This window comes from Danio rerio, chromosome 3 (genome assembly GCF_049306965.1).
Source record: "Danio rerio strain Tuebingen ecotype United States chromosome 3, GRCz12tu, whole genome shotgun sequence".
NCBI lineage: Eukaryota > Metazoa > Chordata > Actinopteri > Cypriniformes > Danionidae > Danio > Danio rerio.
Window position 1 is genome coordinate 36152965 of NC_133178.1, and position 25335 is coordinate 36178299.

Consider the following 25335-nt stretch of genomic DNA (forward strand, 5'->3'; position numbering starts at 1 on the left):
TCAGATCCTCTCATTTTGATGTTAAAGAGCATGATTCACATCAGCTCTCCAAACTGATCTCTAAAAAGGATCGAGAATAATGCATTTCCTCCTCCACACACCACACACACACACATGGACATAAAACCATCAGTACATGGAGCAAGAAATACCAGGTGAGGCCATTCAGCAGTCAATCCAGTTTTTTGGCTATGTTTAAATAAATGAGATATTGTGAAGACTATAAACTACCACTCTTATTAGTGGCATCTGTGCCTTTTGGAGCAGCTTCTCTGTCTCCTCTTTAAATCAGTGTAAGGTGCAACCTCAAACAATACCTCATACAACAGAGTTTCAATACGGCTAAACTAGGTTTTCTGACTGCGTTACAGTTAATTACTTACAGTATAATGGTTCTTTTAAAGGAATGGAAGTTAATGATAAGCGCATGCTCAAGCGACTTCTGGTGTAAATGGAATAATTGACTCCAAACTGCTGTACTAAAATTTTAATGCACACCTGAGGTGTAACAGGCAATTGACATCACATCAAGCCACATTATGACCTCAGGTACACATTAAATTTTCAATATTTCAGCGAACTGCTGTCAATTACTCCTTACTTTGAGACTGAGGTCTTGTGGTAATGACAATGACTAACCTTCAAACACTGTGCATTTCTGTGAATGAAAAAGAGCTATCAACCTTTACAGCTAACAAAGTAAGGTAATTTGGGGCAGTAGTTTGTAATGTGTGTTATCTCAAAGGTAGAATTACAAAGTTTCAAGGACGACAATTTTTTTTTGTCCTCAACACCAAATTGATCTGGTTTAATAATGACATTATTTTCTGTAGAGCTGCTTACAGCTGAATTGAACTAGTTTAATAATTTTTAAACTTATAAATATTATCTGACTTACTAAAAATAATCAATCATGAACTAAATAGAGCTGAATTACATTATGGAGCAGAACAATGGCGTTGTCTCCTGTATAGCTGCAATTAGTTGAAGACTTGAAATGAATCAAAACTAAACTTAATTTAGCTAAATATCATTATTGTTTTCTGTGGATCTGATTTACAGCTGTAATTGAGTTTGTTTCACAGATTACTAATTATTAAACTAAATTAAATCAACTTTCAAGAAAATTTAGCTAAAGAATAACACCATTGTCTAATGTAAAGTTGCTTGATAGCTTTGTTTGATTTCGTTTCACAATATTGTAATTAACTACACGGCTATTAAACTAAATTAAATCAACATTCAAGCAAATTTAGCAGAAGAATAACACTACTGTCTAATGTAATGTTCCCAGCAGGCACAGGACATCAACATGACGTCAGATTGGACTTTCCATTTTGAGCAGAAATGAAAATTGGGTTGACGTCAGAACCCAACGTTAGACCAATGTCAATGTCCAACGTCGGACCAATGTAGATTTTGTTTATTTTCCAATGCAACCTAAAAACAACCAAATATTAAAGTCTAATAATGTTAAAGCTTGACATTGTGTGTTTACACTATAATATCTGTCAGACGTTGGATTTTGATTAAATAAACTGTCAGTATTTGAAGTCAATATGACATTGGTTTAAGATGTTGGCTCAAAGTCGGATTGTGGTTACTTTCCAACACAATACTGAATTTCGGTCACCTGACATCACAACCCAAATCTAACCCAATATTAATGTCTCATGACATTGTTTGCCGGCTAAGTTGCTTCATAGCTGTAGCTAAATTTGTTTTACTACAGCTATTGAACTAAACTGAATCAACACTGAGCTAGATGTAGCTAAATGATGCCAGTAATGTTTTCTGTGGAGTTGTATTATAGCTATTTAATTAGATTGTTTTAAAAATGTATGCACTTTACACTTTAATTGAGCTGACTTAAATACATTTTCAACTGAATTAAGCTGAGTAACATCACCTTTTTCTTTTTTAGATTTGCTTTATAGCTGTAATTGAATTTGTAACAAATCTTTGCTAAACAAGCTAAAGTAGCTGAAAAAAAGTCCTTCTAACATTATGTTGCTTTATAGCTATAATTGAATTTGTTTCACCATCTATTAATTTCAGTTATTACACTGGCCTAAATCAACATAGAACTAACATGAATTAACATGAATTAAGCTGAATAATGTCATTATTATTTTCTGTAGATCTGCTTTGCAGCTGTAATTGAATTTGCTACATATCTTTGCTGAACAATTACAAGCTCATTTAGCTGAATAATATCAATACCATCTTATGTAATGTTGCTTATAGCCGTAACTGAATTTGTTTCATCACTTATTACTTTCACACAGTTGTTAAACTAGTCTAAATCAACGTGAAACTAAATGAAGTTGAGTAATGTCATTATTGCTTTCTGTGGAGATGCTTTACAGCCAAAATTGAATTTGTTTTCTGATTTATAATAACCAACCAACAATGAATAAAAACACCACTGTCAATTGTAATAATGATCTATAGCTTTAACTGAATTTGTTTGACCACGTATTAATCTAACAGTATTGAACTAAACTGAATCAACACTGAGATATATTAAGATGAACAGTAATATAATTGCTTTGCTCTATTTCATAATTATTGACATTCTGTTATTGAAGAATTAATCAGAACTTAAATACATTTAGTTGAATCAATTACAGTACTGTGTTTTGTAGAGCTGCTCACAGCTGTTGTCATTTAATTTGTTTAAAAATGCATTTCTGAATCATCACTGCACTAAATTGAGCTGAATAATAAGACCGCTGTCTTCCATAAAGCTGCTTTACTCCTGACAATGATGAATCCTGCATTACAAACAGTTATTTTCCTGTTTATTACAGTTAAGCTGCTTTGAAACAATCTGTACGTGCTTGCTATCTAAACAAAGTGACGTGTTTTGTCTGCCTGAAAGCGAACAAACACAATAAGCCTTAAAACGACAGGCAATCTGGACACCTTTGAGGTTTGATGTAATGTTTAATATCCAGCAATGCGGAGCAGGGATTTAAACGAATGAGACTGGGACAACCCGGTGCGATGTGTCAAAAATAGCAGCCAAGCAAGTGACAAATTGTCCTGACATGCCACATTTTTGATAGTCACCCACGGTGAGGACAAAAACTCAGATTAACATGGCAGAAATGTAATTTATCACATGCAGCTTTATCACGTTGTGACCTGCTGTGACTTGCTGTAACCTGCCGCGTTTCGAGATGCATGAGATTGTGTGTTTGCGTGTAACATCTTACCTGCATTTTCCGCAGCTGTGCAAGCTGTTTGCGCAGATCAGTGGCATTCTGTTGGAGGTCGTGCAGGTGAAGCTGCATCTGTAGTCTGGAAACGGTGGAGGCCTGAGAGCCTCCAGATGAAGGCGGAGGCATCAGCGCCAGTGGGGCTGATGGAGTCAGCGCTATTAACCACAACACAGAACAAACAGTCAACAAAGACAACTGCAAACAAACACTCAGTCAAACTATAATTACTTTGCACTTACCTATTTGCACCTTTTACACTATCATTGGTTAGTCCTGTTTCTGGAGATCAACCTCCCAGAAGTATATGGATGCAACCATAAATCCTTAAAACTGTAAATCCTTACTACTGTAAATAGTTAATATTGCTTTCAAGTACACCTGGAATAATGTTTATTTTTCTTGGACAGACCAATCATTTCCTCTCATAATACTTCAATGTTTCATAAGGAGTCATGAGTATTCATTTTGCTTTGTTTTTGGCTCAACAAGTGCTGGTAGCTGTTGATTTGCATTACATGAATAACCAAGGTTTTAGCTTTTGTAATATTCTACAGAAGAAAACAAGGCATTTATATTTTGGATGGCCTGAAAGGGAATTTATTAAAAGCATATTTTCATAATAGGTGAACTACATCTTTAATTTTTTACACATTAAATTTTGATGACAGTTCATAATATTTAACTAGATATTTTTCAAGACACTTCTATACAGCTTAAAGTGACATTTAAAGGCTTAACTAGGTTAATTAGGTTATCTAGGCAGGTTAGGATAATTAGGCAAGTTATTATTTAACTGTAGTCTATCGAAAAAAGTATAGCTTAAAGGGGCTAATAATTTTGACCTTTAATTGGTATATAAATAAAAAATACAAAACTGCTTTTATTCCAGCAGAAATAAAACAACTAAGACTTTCTTCAGAAGGGAAAATATTATCAGATATACTGTGAAAATGTCCTTACTCTGTTAAACATCATTTGGAAAATATTTAAAAAAGAAGAAAAAAAAAATCGAAGGGGACTAATAATTCTGACTATATATATATATATATATATATATATATATATATATATATATATATATATATATATATATATATGTATATATATATATATATATATATATATATATATATATATATATATATATATATATATATATATATATATATATATATATATATATATATATATATATATATATATATATATAATTTTAACCTCATATGTTAATACAGTATTTCCCACTCAAAGGTCAAATAAGAACTGACTTTTCAGCTTGGGGAAAAAGTTAATTGAATGATTATGTCAGATTTCTAAGTGGTGTTGACCATCATTATAAGCATTGGCTGTTTTGCTCATTCTATGTAGTTTAAGAAAAATACACTTGAAGCATGTCAGAAAACACTAGCCATTTCACAAGTGAACACATTTTCTCCTAAAGAATGAAATGACATATAAACACACAATTACACACCTAATGTGTACTGTGTGTTCCCTGTTCTTTACCTCATTTGATCAAAAATTTCAGTTTTAACAGTTCACTTAAAAAAAAAAAACTGTCATGGAAATGTATTTTTTTATACGTTGCAACAGACGTGTTAAAAAACTGTCAACTTAATTTTTTTAAGTTGATTCAGCTTGAGGTTTAAACAATTTGATAAAAGTTCATTTAATTAATCTTAAAAATTTAAGATCTTAAATTAAAAATCTTTTTACAAGAAATGTTCATTTTAACTGACCAAAATCACTTCACATCATAACTACCATTTCCAAACTTTTGCATGTGTATTTGAACACAGCTTAAGTTTTGGGGATCTTAAAACCTGGCTGTCATCTGAATGACCTCGACTGCCTGAACTCTGCAAGAAGCAAGATCTCCAGAAGCAGGACTGAGCATTTTCCCTCTACACCCATCCTTTCTTGTGTTTTGAGATAGAGATACAGTAACCCACACAACATACAGCACAAAGCGTGTTGTGACCTCCATAGCCCATTCAGGATCATGCTGTTAGTGAGGAATACAGAGAAACCAGCATCTCCAGTCAGTCGTTTTTAACATAAGGGTACAAGTACTGATTAACCAAGCTTTAGAGAGCAGGAAAATAGACACATCGTCCTCACACTTAACTTTCAGTGTGTAAATGTGTCAAGTTTAGGAGTGAAAACAGACTGAGGGAGAGAAATATCAAGTGCAGGCAGGCCTTAGAGGAGAGATATTAGTGAAAACAGGCATTATAATTATTAACATTCTGTCACCATTTACTTATTTACTCATGTCGTTCCAAACCCCTTAAGACTTTTGTTTATCTTCTGAAACTCAAATAAATAATAATAATAATAATAATAATAGTAATAATAATAATAATAATAATAAAAAGAGAAATCTGGGAGATGTCTTTACCACTTTACAAAGTAACATAATAGTTAAAAAATTATTTTAAACAGACATAATCACTTGATTTGATTTAAATATCTTTTTATTTCACATCTAAACATTGACTAGCATATATGGACCGAAGCATTGGTTCTTTTAAAAGCTCAAATATGCCATTTGACACAAGAATTAACTTGTCATGAGCTCAAAACAACAATTAAATCAGGCTGAGCAAAATCGTCAGTTTAGCAATAAAGCCAACTACATGTGGATCATGATCTATTCATTTACTCTAAACCTGAGCTGCAGTAACATGGAATCCTGATCAATAGTTTATAAAAGACTATCATATAAACGTTCTCCAATAGTGTCACAATACAGGGAAAAAACAAAGAGCTGCTGACAAAGAGGATCATTTAAGTAGACGATTTGCTATACTATATGCTATATCCCTTTAACTGCCCCACTAAAAAAACAAAAAAAACAAACAAACTTCGATTGCATTTCTTAATTCCTAATGTTGCTATAGTTATGCTTTTTTTTTCAGCACACCCCATAATTTCTAAAATATCAACCAATGTCTACCAAATGGCAGATATGTCGATTTATGGTAAAAGAAATACATATACTATGAAAAAATCAGAAAATATGAAGTGTAAGACCAATTTATTTAAAAACTAATCAAGATAAAACATTTTTGAACACCTAATGTTAAATATATGGTATAATAATAAACATATGGTCAATCATTTTGTTAGTGTAGGCAGTTTTATTGTATATACTTCAATTGAGACTCCAGCGATAGAAAAATAACTCTTTTTTTATCACACTGAATAGTTAAGTTGTGGCATGATAAAACTTTGAACAGGTCTTCAGTTGTTATGTTTTTTTTTTATGTTTATGCTCATCTCTAAAGCTCACATTGATCTGTTCTGAAAGAAACTCTCTGTCTGCAGTTTGTGATGTTATCTCAAAGCTTTTAACAAGGGCTTGTTTTTTTCTCCCGTTCACGGTCACCCCGTGCTGCCCCGCAGCAAGATGCCGCCCTGGGTGATCGTCCATATTGCCCATGCCTAAATCCACCACTGCATCAGTCTCTTTTTTAGCATTTTTTTTGTGTGAATCTCTGGAGATCTCACAGATTTTCTCTTTAAACAACTTAATAACTCATAATGTTTGGTTGTACAGGTAATATCACTGCCACTGATATTAGTCCGTATTTAAGGAACTCCACCCACTTCTAATGGTATTACTTGATTGAATGGGCGTTATCAGTGGTAATCAGCTGATTGATACGAACCTGTAGGGGCCTTCTGCGCGTACTGGTAGGCTCAGAAGGCTGCTATCATCCATTCACATGGTTAATTAGCTGTACTAATGAAGACATTCCAGATTCAGATCTGTTTTTACATTACTGTGACGGTTGGGTATAGGGTTGGGGTAGGTGTAGATGTTAATGAAATACAATTAATGATTTAATAAATAATATAAATAATTCTCATTAACTTCTGGTTGCAGGCGTATATGATCTACTTCTGATATACTAGTAGGCGCAGAATGCCCGTAATGACCCATATCTAATAGCTGATAACCTCCATTCAATCAAGTTATAAAATCGGCTGGGAACAGTTAGCCTGTCCTCCTGAACAAGGTTAGTATCCCAGTATAAGCTGCCACACTGAACTCAATCCATATTTGTGTTTTGTTATGTAAATTTGCTTTATGGATTAAATCATCTGACCAAGAGTAAAGCTAACAGAAATATCTATTGCTTATTTAGTAAAGTTTTTTTTTTTTTCTTTTTATGAAACAGGCATTAAGGCACTAGATATCAGAAGACACTTTAGTTAATCCATGATTTGCTGTCTGTCTGAACCAAAGAAATAAAAGTGATCATATTTTTCCCATTCCATTAAAATTATATTGCATAAAATGATATTCTTCTAGCACTGATATTCTTCTGTGCATGCTGTGTTTAACCAACACAACTTCCTAAAGAATGGCACAAGGATTTAGTGTTTTCTGGGGCTGGTGTCATTAAAAGTTTTTGAAACTTATGTTAAAGTTATTAAACTTTTGATGACCTATAATATATCTAAATTCATGACCCCTTCAATTTAATCATAACTATTTTATTAGTATTATTTTATTTTTACCCTATTCACCAGTAGTATTTTCCCTTGTCATGCTGAATTGTTATTATGTGATAATAAGATAAAATTGTTACAGCTATTATGTCTTCCTGATGTTCATGTTCTAAAGCTCAAACTGATTTGTTCTGAAAGAAACTCTCCCTGTCTGCAGGCTGTGATGTTTCAGATCATGGTCAGAGTAAAGCAGTAACAGCTTACACAAGTGGATCAGTCCTGCTGCCCTGCTCCTGTGTTCACTCTCAGTCTGAACCACAAACATTCACATGGATCTACACCAATGATCTAGGGAGAACATGGACTGAAGTGTTTAAAGATGAGAAGTATAAGGGCAGACTGAAGCTCTTTAATCAAACTACTCCAGCAAATCTGTCTCTGCTCATTTCTGACCTTAAACAGGAGGATAAAGGGAACTATTGGTGTGAGACTACACAAACTTCAACAAACATTAGGGTAAAAATAAAAGGTAATGGATTTTTTTTCTTCTTCCGTAAAACATGTCTGTCAAAATGCAACATATATTTTCTTTAGTCAGTGCAGTATAAATGTGAGTGTTGTTGTGAATGTGTTGTCAGGCTGTAATCTGGATCTGAATAAACAGACGCTTGAGGTGACAGGACACTCGGGAGAGTCTGTAGTTTTGCACTGTTCCTGTAAGGAACTACAGGCTAAACCTTAACAACTTACATGGACATTTACTGCACTAAAGCCCAGAGGAAACCCTGAAGAAATGTACCCAGATGAGCAATGCGGGAGACACAGAGGGCGAGTCAAACTACTAAATGAAGGATCTCCAGGAAATCTCTCTCTACACATATCAGACCTGAAGAAAGAGGATCAGGGAGAATATCAGTGCTCTGTCCCGACTGGACAACACACCATCACACTCACTGTTATAGGTACATTTTTTTCTCTGTCTTACAGATGTTTCTTTGAACGTTTTCAGTATTGATAATGCTCATGAAAATGTATCAGCTGTTCTTAAACAGTTCACTTTGTAAAAAAAGGTATGCTCTATTGATTTTAAACTGTATAATGGCGATCTATTCAATCAGTTTAAACAGAAGACCACACAATAAGACAGCCAGAGGACAATTCAAAGCTATAATGCAAGTAAAAGTCTATGTTGTTTTAAGATATACTATATATGTATACAGATAAAAAGCTTTCACCAAATTGTCCTACACTGTAAATAAAGTGCGCATGTACTGTACGAGTTTATCTTTGTGTTTTTTTCTACAGTCTTCATTGCACTGTCACTGATTCCAGTATTAGTATTATTACTGTCTGCACTGGCACTGATCTGCTTTAAATACAGAGGTACACAAACACATTGGTTTGAATGTTCTGTTTTAAAGTTTATATTTAATATCTTACTGTTTGTAACGCACTGGCACTGTAATTACGCTGGCAATTTACCTGACGTCTGACTGATCTGATGCTTCACAGCTTATTGACTGATGTGTTTCATTTTCTAGGTAGAAGAAATGTTCAAAAGGTAACCGATGGACTAGTGCTAGTGTGTGGTGAGAAACAGGTGAGCGCTGTAATGACACCTGTTCAAACAATTATTAAACATGAGAAAAAAATCATTTGTAATTAAGAGTGTAAATATTTGTTTATGTTTTTACTTGCTGAATAAAATACTACCTTTGTCCTGTATTTATGTGTTCTGGTGGTGTCTTTTAGGATGTTGTAGATCCTGATGGCTCAACTCAAGAACAAAATTTAAAGCAGGACAAAAATGAGGTCAGTCAGAGTCTATTCTGTGTATACGCATTAACGTATAGGTATTTTTATTTTCCAATGCTTTAGTTTTCTTTCCCTGTCTGTTCAGGATGAGGTGACATATTCTTCTGTTGTTCATGTTAAGAATCCTATCAAACCAGCTAAAATACAGATGGTGATGACAGAGCACTCAGAGTATGCCAGCATCAGATGAACTGTGAGGTTTGCAGTTATGCATTTGTATCTGTTGTATGCTTTCCTCTAATAACTGCTGTATTCCCTTAATTTTCACTGAATTATTCTGCTTGATATTCTAAATGATGTATTATCCTGTAAATAACAAGTGTTGCTATTTTATGTTTCATGCTGTTTATTCTGAACTAAAATCTAATAATCTTTATTGATAAGGACTATTGGTGACATTAATTTCAACAAATATTTTTCTTCTTATGAATCAGGACAAATTTAATTTGTAAAGTTTTACACAATATGACATGCTGGACAATTTGCAGCAGGAATTTACATTCTAAAAAAATGAAATAAGAAATACATATAGCTTACGCTGAAATGCTAACTTTAAGATTTGTGGGTTTAAATAGTGTCGCTTATAAAGGAGAAAAAAATAGCTTATTATCACCAAGCAGTAGGATGAAATGACATGCTTCTCTGTACAGCATGATCATGAACGCTGCTCATTGTACGACTGTAGCCTTTTTGAAATTCATATTTCTGTTTTGCAATAAAACTATCCATCTACAGAGCAAATGGCTTCTCAATGAATAGCTTTCCTAATAAAATATTTCCATATTTTATAAAATATTTTCATATTTTATAATGAAATAATTGATTATTATTTAATTTATTTATTATTAATTATTATTTATTTAATATTTATATTTTAAATTATTCTAATTTCATTGTAACAAGAAACCTTTCACACATACAGCCTTCTTTTTTTTTTGGTAAATTATCGGCAAGAGATCATGTGTGAACAGCTGTACTACACTGCAAAACCCAAAAGGTTGTGGTAACTCAAACCATTTGAGGAAACTGATTGCAACAAACCATTTAAGTTTTTAAGTTGAAAAAACAAATCCTAATGAGTACTGTGAACTTAATTCATTTGAGTAAACAAAGCAATTTGAGCACAGTAAAAATCCAATAAATGAAGAGAACTCAAAGCAGCTGAGTACTGTTAAACTCAATAAGTTAAGACAACTTAAACCGTTTGAGGAAACCGAATGCTAGAAACCCTTTTACTCCAACTTACTCCATTTAAGTTAAAGAAATTATGTATTTAATAAACTCATTACCTTCAACACTGAGCTCAAAACTATTTTCAAATGAGTAGAATTAACTTTCAGTCAATTTTGAGTTAACTACACTCATATTATTTGATAAAGTTGACTGTTGGGATTTACTGTGTAGTTAGTGACTGATAAAGTGCTCTGTATGAACAAGAACAAGAATGTATAAGAATACACTGAAGTAAGACATTTATAATATTCATGTCTGATTTACAGATCTTCATGTAATTGTAGCTTTTTTAGCTACATGTAGCTCCTCTGTCTTTGGATAACAGTGACAACATTCCTTTTTTAATCTCCAATAGTTCAGTGGTTTGCTTTGATATCTTGAACAAAACACCTATGTGAACATTTGACATACAAATTAACAAAATTAACAAAATCACTGAAAATTGATACTTCTCTGTCTACAAACACAACATCAGGATACCAAGGTCATTTTTAGCAAATGATTCATCATTTTGAGATCATTTTGAAACAGTTATGTAAATGGTACTTTACCAGTGAAAAGATAAATGTGAAGTGAGCAGCACATTTTTGAGTTTTGACCACTCAGACTGATATCACACCAGTATCAATAGTGCTGTTTTGCAGTTTGAGTGGCACTGAGCCTGCATTTCTATCTATGTGTTTCAGACGATGAAATGCAATTATATATACCAAATTCAAAAATAATGACACTGAAGTGAGAAGCAATAATAAACCAAAACACAGTACATACAAATATTGTGCTGCTGGGAACTCTTTATCCTAAAAAAAAAAAAATGAACTTATTGTAGATTAACTCACTCTACATACAGAGAATCTGAATATTACATCATGCACAATGCGTTATGAAATAAAACAGAAAACATTTTTTCTGGTTTGGGAACGACATGAGGGAGAATAAATTATGACAGAATTCTCATTTTGGGGGAAACTCACCCTTTAAATAAGGAGGAGGATCATGTGTTCATAAAAAACCAAACAAGCACGCACATACACCATACATCAGGAATTACACACCAATCCACATAAAACACGAGAGAGCAGAGACAAGGCTACCTTTCTTCTTCAGCCGGCCAGCTGTAACATACAGTAAAAGCTGTCAGCTTATTCCAGATATCTCAATTAATGTTATAAAGAAACGAAACAGAGTGCTTAATAGGACATGTAGTGGATCAGGTTGATGAGAGAGAAGAAACTCTCTCAAAACTTGCATACATTGAGGCATGAGTCAGTTTTGACTCACCTTTCTCAACCATAGAGAACCTTCAAAGACAAATCTAACAAATCAAAACTCTGGCTGTGGTCTTTGAAGACCTGGGTACTCAGAAGAAGATCTCTGAGGACGCCAGTTATGGATTGAAGAAAGAATTTAGAAAAAAAAAAAAACTGAAAAATAACAGTAAAAACATCAGGGTTATTCTGACAAAGAACAACTAAAGCTTAAAAACAAAGTCCTTCATTCAAGTGCACTCTGATAAACAAACAGTCCTGTCTGCTACTGTTTGTCCTGCTTGTGATCATATATTTTTGAAATTCGGGCCAGCCTGATCTTACAAAAATGAAACATTATACAGTTTCACAGCCTGCCTCATGAGCTCTCTTGGAAAACATAAAGAAGTAGCTGGACTCACTTCCCGTGGCGGATCCTTCGCTGGTGGATTCGGTCTTCTCGCTGGAAGAGAAAGGGAAGGGCCGTGAGAAGTCCGCCCCCTGGTCCGGAGGGCAGCCCGCCATCATGCAGAGACGCAGCAGGCCGCATCTGAGGATCATACAGCCATGATACTACCACTGTACTACAGCACCTCACGCTACACTGACACTACGCCAGCACTACACTAGCCTTCTCACGCCATAATAATGGGTAATGCTTTACACTACCTGACAAAAGTCTTGTCATAGATCCCAAGTGTAAAAGCAACAAATAATAACTTGACTTCTAGCCGATCATTCAGAAAAGTGACAGAAGGCAGATTTTTCTGATGAATAATCTGTTGAACTGCACCCATCATCACAAATACTGCAGAAGACCTGTTGGAACCCTGACGGACCCAAGATTCACACTGAAATTAGTCAAGTTTGGTAAATTAAAAATCATGGTTTGGGGTTACATTCAGTATGGGGGCAAGTGAGAGATCTGAAGAGTGGATGCCAACATCAACAGCCTGAGGTGTCGAGACATTTGCACCGCCCATTACAAAACACAGGAGAGGGCAAATTCTTCAGGAGAATAGCGCTCCTCATACTTCAGCCTCTATATTAAAGTTTCTGAAAGCAAAGAAGGACAAGGTGCAACAGAATTGGACAGCCCAGTCACCAGAAATGAACATTATTGAGCATGTCTGGGGTAAGATGAAGAAGAAAGCATTGAAGATGAGTCCAAAGAATCTTGATAAACTCTAGGAGTCTTGCAAGAACGCTTTCTTTACCATTCCCGATGATTTTATTAATAAGTTATTTGAGTCATTGTAGAGATGTATGGATGCAGTCCTCCAAGCTTATGGGAGTCATACACAATATTAGTTCTTTTTCCACTGCATCATGACTTTATATTCTATACGGTACATTATGTTAAGTGACAAGACTTTTGTCTAAGCAAAGTCAGACCCTTACTGTCCTAATAAAATATTGAAAAAAATCAAGGCATGATCATATTTTATTTTGGTAAAAAAAGGATAATCTAGAGGCCTTTGACTTTAATATAAGCAACTTCTGATACCAAATGATCAACTAGAAGTCAAGTTATTATTTGTTTCTCCTAAAACTTGAATAGGAGACAAGACTTTTGTCAGGTAGTGTATATTGAATGTTAAGCACTGTAATTTCTCTTCGCACTATTTCAAATCTTCTGATTAGCACAGCTTTATGTAACCTATTTAACGATTTGGTTAAACCATGTACACTATATACGCTATTCAACCATTCTAATTCAAAAGTCATTGGGGTCAGGAAGACTTTAAGGCATTTATATATTGTCATGAAAGTTTTATCTTTCAAATTAATTATGTCTTTTTGAACATTTCATTAATTAAAGGAATACAAAAGCATATTCTTTATCACCGATACACTGTGAAGGAAATATTTATGTTAAATAAAATTAACTTGCATTAAACTGACCTTAAAAAATCTACTTTAAAGGATTGTGAACCCAAAAAATAAAAATGACCTAATTGATTCTTCCCTTCATGTGGTTTTAAATCTTTATTAGTTCTTTTCTTCTTTTAAACACAAAAGGACATATTTTGAAGAATGCTGGTTGATGGTCCCCATCAACTTTCATAAAGAAAAAAAATATTATGCAAGTCAACGGATGCCAGCTACCAGCAGTTTCCAAAACATCTTCTTTTGTGTTCAAAAAAAGAAAGAAACTGAAGTAGATTTTTAACAATGGGGTAAATTCACAGACTTTTATTTTTTAGCCAGCCAGCCCGACGGCTTTCCATTACAAAATCACCACGTTTAAGATCTGCCTAATAGATATTTGATGTAAAGTGGGTCTCAGACCGGACAAGCACTGCATGAATTTTTTTTTTTTGCCCCTTCCATTTCTTTAAAATATGACAATGCATTTTACCTCTGTATTTTGTTTAGTTTTTGTGCTAGCTGTATACCGTTGGCTGAAAAACATTAGCTGTGCATATAGCCCATTGAAGGAAGAGTAAATGATGTTTATGTTTTTGGGAGACTATCCCTTTAAATCTTGTGTAACTTAAAAAAAGATAAAACAGCTGAAACTTATTTTAATTTTAAAATAAAATTGTCAACCATATCATATACAGTGTAACAGGTTTTAAATTTAGAATCCACAAATCTGCTAATTATAATGATTTCTAAAGGATCTTGGAGCACTTTTGACTTATGTAATGGTGTAATCATATTATGTAATACTGTAATATTGTAATATTGCATAATATTTGAAAATGTACTATAACAGAAAGTAATTACTTTACAATTGCATTAACATTTTGTGATTTTTCTGCCTTGGTGTGCATACAAGACTTCAGGTGTTTAAAAATCTTACTGACCCAAGACCACTGATTGACAGTTTATTAACTTAGCTACAGTAACTGGTACAACCCAAAAGAATAGTAAGCTTTAGCAGACCTTAACAAACTTCTGAGCAAGCTTTATAATCAGAAACAACTAAAACACGCACATGACTGGCCTGAACTTTTGCTTAACAGTATCTTTAAGCCCTTTTTACACCAGCTGTCAAAAATGCAAGCATAAATAAAATTTAAATCCTCATTAACAAGCTCTTAAATACACATTTTGTGTAACTATGCTATTCATAAACTACAAAAACTACCCTATCAACATGATTTGCATCAGACACACAAAACCTTTCTAAATCTAAGTAAAAATTCTATCTACTTCTTAACTCTTTATACAATGAATTTATTCTTAAAATAATTGTTCACTCATAAATGATGGGGAAAGTTACCCGGTAACTTACTTAATCTCAAGCCATCCTTAACTGTCTTCTTTTAGACCAATACAGCTGGAGTAGTTGGACTTATTTTTTATAATTTTATTAGGAAGATATACAATACCATTTGTGTGCATATAGATTAGTCAGTACTGAAGCCAAATCTAGAGCTTATCTAACAAAATAACTTACAATAACGGTCCAAAAACTAGTACACCCAAAATTATATGTAATAGAAAAATATTAAATTTTAATTTTAAAAAGAGGAAATATCAAGAAAAGCAAAAAAGTAAACATTTTGCTGAAATTTTGTGAAATTTAATGTTTGCAATATTTAGCTTGAATTTAATTGTATTATCTTTCAATTTCTAAATATGTTTGGTGACTAAAATATTATTTTAATAAATATATCTGTTTAATAAATCCGTTTTGTTAAATGCACAAAACTAGATTGCCTATATTCACTGAGAAATGGATCAAAATATTCATTTTCAAAATGGGGTGTACTCAATTATGCTAAACACTGTGTGGACATTAGCACTCAAAAACACTCTGAACCAGTCCCCTCAGTCAGTTACAAGCCTGATCCACTTCATATGAATGACCCCCCTGGCAGCATATGTGTTTTTGGAAGCTTAGAAAAATGCAGACTACCCAACACAGTTGGAATATCCAGAGGAAGAGCAGGCATGGAAGAGCCAGGATAATATTTTAAACTTCTTCAATGTGTTGGTCTGACAGAAGAAAGTTAAATACAGAGAGAATGGCTTCAGCGTGAGTAAATTATGGGGTAGTTTTCATTTTAGAGTGAAATATTTCTTTAAATCTCTACTTAACACATTCTTTTGAAAGTAACGGTCCAAATTAAATTAAATTCCTTTGATTAAAATACCACAGGTGACATGAATGACTCACATCAAATGTGAATGACAATAAATGCCCAGCAACATCAAAGACACTCACGGCCATCGCAGGACAAAAAATACCACCGGCACACACAATTTCAGTGCAAGCACTTAACATTCATCAAGAGAAGACATTTAGCAAGCTTATGAAGCAGAAGAAGCCAATGGCTGCACAGCAAACAGGATATTTTCACAGGATAGCAACATGGTACCATGCTAAACACAGCAAGAAGGTGTGAAATGGTAGAATACATTATGTAAACAATCATTTTAGTGTTAAGAGCATGTCCCACGGTACACTGTCTTATGTAGAGTTGTCTGACATACACATAAGAGTTAGTGTGGGTCATGTTTGTACATCAGTGCTTACAGAGAGAACATATTCTGAATGATTTTTATAGTGTAAATACATAAAATGTTGATTGATGTTGATTGATGTTGCATGCAATAATTACTAAAACTAAAAACTAACTAATAGTGTGTACCGTGTACAATTGCTTTTATACTACCGTATGTGACTGTGATGGCATATATGATGGTATGAGTGATTTGGCTTTTACTGCATAGGTGAGTTTTGTCAATGTCATGAGGGTTGATTAAACTCTGTGTGGATGTGGTCTTACGTGCTGTCACTGTCTGGAGCTCGAGTCAGGACACTCTGGACCAGTCCAGTCAGACTGGCTATCTGCTTCTCCATTGCCTCCATACGATCCCTGCTAACATCACAAACATACAACGCATAAGTGTGGGCTTTTTGAAGTTGTTTACTATGCTTTTTAACTCAAACTGTCTATACAATACTACACGCAAATTTCCTGTCTGGTCTACCAAAAAGCAAAGATATTAGGTTACTGACAGATAATATGACAAAACTATTTTTCAAACCATAGATTGTCTAGGGCCAGCTGCTTACAGCAGAATAAAAACTTTTAGAAGATCTGTTCAGGACGGGTTAAGAAGAACTCGATGTCCTTTTCAAAAATGGCACATCATCCCAGACCGTCCCAAATAATGCATTTGGGTCAGTGTCAGAAAAAGCTTGAATAGGAAAAATAAAAAAGTATTTTGAAGTATCTTGGTTGAAGTGTATCCACAAAGTGTTCCTAAACAAATATGTATCTAAAGATAGGTCTCGAAGAATGGGTACAGGAAGTCATGCATTGTGGTATTTTACAAAAGTAACAAATAATAATCATTCCTAGTCAAAATAAACAAATAAAGTTAACTCTCTGTAATATTTTTGTAAAATTAATTTTCTTCAAGGATAGTTGCGCCTTCTTATTTCTGTTTTAAACAAATATATTTCAGAGATTTAGCACCCGCTTTAAATGTTATTACTCGATGGAATGGATGTTATCAGTGGTTATCAGCTGATAGAAATGAGTCAGTAGGGGCCTTCTGCGCAGGTAGGCTCAGAAGGCTGTTATCATCCATTCACATGGTTAATCAGCTACACTAATAGAAAAGACTCCAGATCTGTTTTTACATTACTGTGACGGTTGTGTTTAGGATTGGGGTAGTGGTAGTCGTTAATAAAATACAATGAATGGAAAATTTAACAAATTATATAAATAATTCTCATTCATTTTTGACCACAGCTGTATACGATCTATAGCTTATTAACCATGTGGATGGAGGATAACAGCCTTCTAAGCCTATACCAGTAGGTGCAGAATGCCCCTACTGGCTCATATCTATCAGCTGATAACCACTAATAATGCCCATTCAGTTGAGTGATAACAGTCTAAAAGGCTAAATTTAGATAATAATTGGCAGTGGAATAGCTTGTTAAAATGGTTTATTTAAAACTACACCCCCATTCAAAGTTCAGAGTTAATTTCTTTTTCTTTTGTTTGAAATTTAAACTTTTATTAATTAACATATATTATTAACCAAGGATATATTTACCAAATGTTTGCATCGCTGAGTGTTTATTTAAAGATCATCTGACTGAATTAATTACCACAGATAATTCAGCTTTGTAATTAAGAAAATAAATAACAATATATTAAAACTGAAAAAAAGTTACTGACTATATTACTGGCATAATCAAAAGAATGCAGCATTAATAATCTCACAAATAACACCAATCATTTGAACAAAAGCTATAAATGTTCTGTTTATATTATTTATATTATATTTTATCATTATTTTAGATTGCTTAAACAGATTTTCCTTGGTTGTCATTAAAATGTGTATTTACTGTACCAGTGAATAAGATAACTACAAAATATATGTTTGTTTCTGGTTATATGACTGCATATGATTATTTGAACAGAAACTGTCGCTAGCTCATGATTCACAAGTGTTTTTTTCATTTATTCATGCTTTTCAAACCATATTATGGGACCTTGATCTCTGCTCTGACAACTTTTGATGCTGGAAATAGACCACTGAAAACTGAACAGATCATGTGCTGCTTATTGTATGAAAACAGGTAATAAGCTTCCACTGCTTTTTCTTTTACTTTCTCTTTACTCTAAAGCCTGTGTATAATCTAAATTTACATTGGCTATTTTGCTAGAAGATCCAGCGCAGATTGCTTTTCTTTAGGTGAACAATTAATCAGCATGAGTTAAGTTTGTTTTGCAAATTTTCAATTAAAACCATTTTCTTCTGTGTTTGAAGTGGTGCTCCTTTTATGATGATGTCAGTTTAATGGCATCATCAACAATATTCCCTGGAAAATAAAACAACTTTCATTCATCCAAATAAATAAATTAGGGTAATAGTTCATATCTAAATTTTATCACTTGACCCAGTGAAAAATAAATAATTTGCCTTAAACAATATTTTCTATCTGCATGAGAACAATTTTAAATAACCTGGTACAAGGCATATTTGTCTTGTTAAAGAAAGTCAATTAAATTAAACTATTTAAATTCTTTTTTTTTTGTTCTAAACAAGAAGATATAGCTTTAATAAAAATAATTAAAAGAAAAAACAAATTCCCATAAAATGTTCATTCATCCAATAAAAAAAAAAACTTACTGGTAATGTTTCACATCTAAATTAATTAATTTGAGCCAATAAAAAATAAATCATTTGCCTTAATATTTTTTAAGTCCATGAAAGTACAGTGTATTGTAATGATTGCTGTATGTGGGCAACTGGAGCTATGAGAACACTCTGCACAACCCTGAGTGTCTCTGTTGTCAGCAGTCTGACAGATCAAGAAGGTAATAGGCAGCACTGTCAGTTAACCTTTTTATTCTGACCTCAGAACATGAACAGCCTTTAACAGGACCATACCACCAGGGTGCTTCCTTTACACACTACCCTCGTTGATGGTGATGGCCAATATTTTATAAATAAATGAAAAATTGGGCTTAAATCACAGAAGCCAAGTCAAACATAAACGCAAATAAAATTGATAACAAAACAGCCTATGTATTTTAACAAATATAACACATAAACTAACTCTAATATATTTCCCATGATGCATAGGCTATGGTGCTGTGGGCCAGGACATTACTATGTGAGTAACCTTAAACTTTTACAATTGTCAAAACAAATATTTCTCAGTGGAGCTCCTAATCAAAAACATTTATGCTTGACTATAGTTTTAAACTTAAATGATATTACTTGAAACAAAACAAATAATATTAAACTGAAATGAAAGATACATTTTTAATTGAATAAACCATGTCCCTCTTACCGTTAGTTTGCTATAAGGGCATGATGCGCAAAAAGAAAGCCTCTACCCCTACTCGATATTAAGTTTCAGTAGAAAGTAAATCAACAAACTGAAATAAAAGTCTCAGCAACTACTCTGAACCACAACAAACCCTGTCCTAAATACATATGCACACACTTTTATCAATGCTTACCGTGAGTCGATCTCTCCTCCAGAGAGCGGTGATCCGAATCCAGCTCCTTTACTTCCATCTCCCAGCGGTTCCGAACTAGAGCTGGGTCTAGACTTAGGACTCTCCACAAACACAGAAGACGAAGCCGAGTCCTTTCTGAAGGTGGTCCTCACTGGCGACCCTCGGCTTGGAGATCCAGTGAACGAATCTCTGTCGCGCAGCTGCACGTCTGGTATCTTCTGCGGGGATGAAGGTGGCAGCCGAAAACCCATTCCTAAAGTGGAGCTGCTGTAGGCATCAGAGTACAGAGATCCTCCAGGTTTATACAGACTGTCCTCCAGGTCGTTTTGTAGAGCTGCGGCTGAGTATGTGCTAAGCGACCGAACCGAACCTCGGCGGTATAGGCCTCCTGAAACCGGGAAGCCGAACGGGTCAGCAATGGTGGCCAGCGATTGAGTGGAAGCTATACTAAGTCGTCCCTCGTGCATCAAACTGTAGGGGTCAGCGTAGAGACCTTCGTTCTTCAGAAGGACCATGTTTTTCCCAGACATCTCCTCGTCTGGTTTGACATCGCGCCGCTCCAGGATGGCGGAGGAGGATGGGGTGAGGCCTTGACCCTGTCCGTGTGAGGGTGATGGGTGGTGGGAGTGTTGTGAATGCTGGGGGCCCTGGGGATGAGGGTGTCCCGGACCGGCGAACGAAGGTGGGCGACCTCCACTGTAGGAGAGACGGGATCGGGAAGGGGAGCCGGAGGAGTGTGAAGTGCTGGAGGAAGGGAGAGTGTTGAGGCGGCGAGTAGGTGAGGAGTCACGGGACGTGTAAACCATCTCTCTCTGAAACAAGTGGAAAGAAAAGAAATAAGGATTTTATGAATACATCAATGCGTGTAAACTTATGTGAATTATTAGAGTTCCTGTTTGAGGAATGAGATTAAATAAACAGTGTTACATGCTCATATGTATACAGTATTAGATCGGAAATAAATATGCTTTTAAAAAACAAGCAAGTAGATCAAATACTGATTTATATTGATTGTCCATTCATAATAGATCTATCATGATAATAAAAAAAAAAGTTTATTTAACTTTTAACTTCTTTTATGAAACTAATTTTGAGAGGATCACGTGCTTATGATTGATCACGGCTAATCCCACATTAGCTAATACACGATTCCGAAATCAGACAATTCCTAAACCACTATAAAAAAGCAATGTCTTCATACCATAGTCATCTTCGTCTTGAAGAATCTCCTTGTTCCCCCCCCCCCCTTCTTTTTTTAAAAATTATTTTAGATCAGGCAGCACGGCAACCTAGAGGTTAGCACTGTTGCCTCACAGCAAGAAAGTCGCTGGTTCCGGTGCCGAACTGATTGCCATTTCTGTGCAGCGTTTTCCCCATGTTCACGTGGGTTTTCTCCGGGTTCCCTGGTTTTCAACCACCATCCAAAGACATGCGTAAGTAAACTGACCAAACCAAAATAACACCATAGTCAAGTTCTTAGCCAACTGTATTTTTCCTCATAAAGCAATTTGTTATTGGCCACTAATAGGCGTAGTGGTTCTTGAGATCCACGTGAGCTCAATCTCCCCCTGCAAATGGGAGGTAGCCCTGAGCTTGATGGTCTTTTGAACTCAGGGCTTTCTCCCAAGACAGCATTCCACACAAGCTTATAATCAATTTATTTCTATAATATTAATATTATAAATGTATAATATAAAATGTGTGTGTTGGGGGGTGGGGTAGGGGATGGGTGCTAAAGTGGGGTAAAATTGTTTAAATTTTAATGCCATTTTGCATTTACATATATTTAGGCACTATGGAAATACAAAATGGAGGAAAAAATAGGCTGATTAAACAAATGTAATTTAACTGACCTAAAAAGTAAAATAAAATATAAAGTGTGTGTGCTGAATCACTATCTTGTAAAATCATATGCAGATAGACATAAGTAAAATACCTATGTAGGAAAATTATATGAAAATGTTACTCAATATTTTATTAATTGTCTTTTATGCTTAAACAATTACCTTTAGTTAATAAAAAAATACATTCCACAAATTCCTAAACATTAGACTAACATCAACATTATGATACAAATATATAAAAAATATAATATCTGAGCACAGCTAATATAAGAAATAAACTAACTCTCAGATCTCCTTTTTTCATTCATGTTGACATTTAAAGGGCACCTATTTTACCTCTTTTTCAATACTTAAGATAAGCCTTTTGTGTCTCCAGAAAGATTCAGCTCAAAACACCCATCAGATTATTTGTTATACTTTTCTGAACATTGGGTTTTTCTGCTTTGAACACATTGTAGCTGTTTTTGTGGCCTGTGCCTTTAATGCTAGTTCTACCCACCCACCATTCCCACGTGCCTGTGGGACTGCGTCAGATAAACAGCACAGTGACAGACAAAAAGGAAGCAGATCTAACATATGGTTTGTGAGAAATACTACAGTAAGAACCTTACCAATGATTATTTGATGTATTTGTTGTGGAGTTAATTCAAGTCTTTCAATGGGACAATGCCGTTACAAAGTTCACACACACACGTTCACACACACGTTCACACACACGTTCACACACACACACACACACACACACACACACACACACACACACACACACACACACACACACACACACACACACACACACACACACACACACACACACACACACACACACACACACACACACACATACGGATATCCGTAATGTTAATGTACAAAGTAAACCTGATTTAACGTCTACAAACTGGGAGTGAAGCTTTTTTTTATAATTGTACTGACATGCAGCAGTGGTGATAAAGTAAAAATCATACAATCGCTGTAATTCATTAAAAATGTGCACTGTTTTAAAAAGGTTTTAAACTTGTAAAACCCATTCTTGATCACCTTTGATGATGATTGATGAACACAGATAGCTGAACAGATTTTTTAATCCTAGTTGCTTTGCGCAGTCCTATCTTAGGGATATGATTATATATATATAACTATGGAGACATGTTAATACGTGGTTGTCAATTAATTAGGTGGGTGGGGAAACCCCACTCCTACGTCACATTGCAGTGGGCCTCAAAATGGCAAAGATTTGGATCCTATTTTAATGTCAGGGAATAAAAAAAGAGACTTATTGTCTTTATATCAGCCCAATATGAATGTGGACACACTATACCTGCACACAGTTGTCTAAACAGCTTCAAAAAGATGATTTTCATCATGGGTGCCCTTTAAAGTCATCTGTTGCTGCTTGCCATTTTAAAAGCCAGAGGGAATAGAAACAAGATTTTTAAAAAGTGTGGGAGGATAGTATGTCTCTTATCCCCAGAAATGCCAATATATTTATAGATATATATATGGAAGTTACAAATTATATGAATATAATTTAATTTCAAGTGACAAATATTATTTTAGTTTCAATTACCTAAAACAACTTCAGTGAAATGTGTTTTGTCATATTAAATAATAAAACATTGAAGAGTAATTGGCAGCATTTGTTTTCAATGGAGTCAGTTTCATAAATTGGCAACTTCTACTCTCATTTAACATTCAGATTTGGTTTGTTTTTCGTGCTCAATAATATTAACATATCCACTCCATCACACACACAACAAAAAATGTTCCACTTTTTCTGAAAGGGTTTGTTTTCTATTATAAATACAGACTAATCCAACATCTCAACAACACATCCGATGTTATTCACTTACACTCAAATGGTGCAATACAATTTAACGGCACATTATCTGTCTGACAAAACATTTAACTGTAAAAACACTTTTCAAAAGCTGAAAAAGCAAACACCATTCATACTAAGAGGTGTTAAAAAGAAATAGATATGTGCCAGAAATCATTCAAAGCGAAAATGGCGCGCTGACAAATCAAACAGCTCGGAGCAAGAGCAAACCTTGGAGGTTTAGCACGAAACCAAGAGCGCGGCTCCAGACTCATTGCCCCAATTCTCTCTCTTTCTCACTCGCTCATTCTTTTCATCGGCCTGTAATTCAACTCCAGGGAGCTCAATTCACCCTATTCACTCCTTTCACCCAGCCCAGCTAAAGCTACTGGCATAACATTGGATTACATGACACTGTATTCAGATTTCACCGCCACTTCTGAGCGAGCGCATATACTTTACTGAGCCACAATGAGCAGAGGAAGAGCTTTTGAACACCTCATTCACAAACACTAGGAAACTCACAATCATCTAACAGATCTCTTTTTCTGCCTAGTTGCCTCTCGGTATCTTTTATTCTTTTTAACTTTCTTTTCTTACATCCTGCGTATAATTTAATAATTTTTTATGTGCTTGTCACTAGTGCTGTGCAATTTGGGGAAAATATCTAATTGCGATTTTTTTTGACAGATATTGCGATTACGACTTGATTTATAATTTAATTGAAGCTTCAGCTCAATAATCTGTAAGCCGTGGCAACAATTCTGTGACAGCTCTTAAAAATTTCCTTGACGTCGTGGGGAGTTGTAAACGATAAATGGGCGTCGTGACACAAGATTCAATCATTTCTTCTTGTGTAATGGCATAGTTCACGACAACTGATACCATGTCTGTAAAGCCTTACGACACCATAGAAAGTCTAGCATGTTTAATTTTCTGATGCATGGCGAATTGGTTTTGAAGCACGTCGCCTCAGATGTTTTCCATTATTTTGTTTATACATATCTATTTTATATTGCAGCTTCTTGCAATTAACTAATTGCAAAGTTTCAAATTGACATTGCGATTCGATTTTGAATAAATGCACAGACCTGCTTGTCACTATACTTACAGTTGAAGTCAGAATTATTAGTCCCCTTGAATTATTAGCCCCCCTGTTTATTTTATTTTTTTGTGATTTTCTGTTTAACAGAGAGAAGATTTTTTCAACACATTTTTGAACATAATAGTTTTAATAACTCATTTCTAATAACTGATTTATTTTCTCTTAGTCATGATGATAGTAAATAATATTTTACTAGATTTTTTCAAGATACTTCTATACAGCTTAAAGTGACATTTAAAAGCTTTTTTAGGTTAATTAGGTTAACTAGGCAGGTTACAGGGTAATTAGGGAAGTTATTGTATAACAATGGTTTGATCTGTAGACTTTAAAAAACAATATAGCTTAAAGCGGCTTATAATTTTGACCTTAAAATGATTTTTAAAAAATTAAAAACTGGTTTTATTCCAAGTGAAATAAAACAAATAAGACTTTCTCCAGAAGACAAAATATTATCAGCCATACTGTAAAAATTTCCTTGCTCTGTTAATCATCATGCAAAATATTTCAAAAAGAGAAAAAAATTCGAAGGGGGGCTATTAATTTTGACTTGATTTATGCTGCAGCTTGTTTTGTTTTACGTTAAGGCACTCATCCATCGTTTCTTTATATATATATATTTCTGTCCTCATCGGGGT

General features: G+C 34.4%; 1 protein-coding gene and 1 pseudogene across 50 annotated transcripts in view; one reads left to right on the top strand and one right to left on the bottom strand.

Moving 5' to 3' along the window:
- The window catches only part of srcin1a (SRC kinase signaling inhibitor 1a), a 244222-nt gene that overhangs the window by 51863 nt on the left and 167024 nt on the right, over positions 1–25335 (bottom strand). For 11 of the 50 annotated variants that reach the window (XM_073944787.1, XM_073944762.1, XM_073944779.1 and 8 more), the window contains 4 exons: positions 19936–20747; positions 16729–16821; positions 12406–12533; positions 3222–3382 (listed from right to left, as the gene is read on the bottom strand). In XM_073944787.1, the coding sequence (XP_073800888.1) occupies positions 3222–3382; positions 12406–12533; positions 16729–16821; positions 19936–20747 (1194 nt within the window). Of the gene's footprint in view, positions 1–3221; positions 3383–11830; positions 11852–12405; positions 12534–16728; positions 16822–19935; positions 20748–25335 lie in introns of all 50 variants that reach the window. The other 39 variants (XM_073944796.1, XM_073944763.1, XM_073944790.1 and 36 more) reach the window with 7 other exon arrangements.
- LOC141381343 (polymeric immunoglobulin receptor-like) lies at positions 6199–8859 on the top strand (annotated as a pseudogene).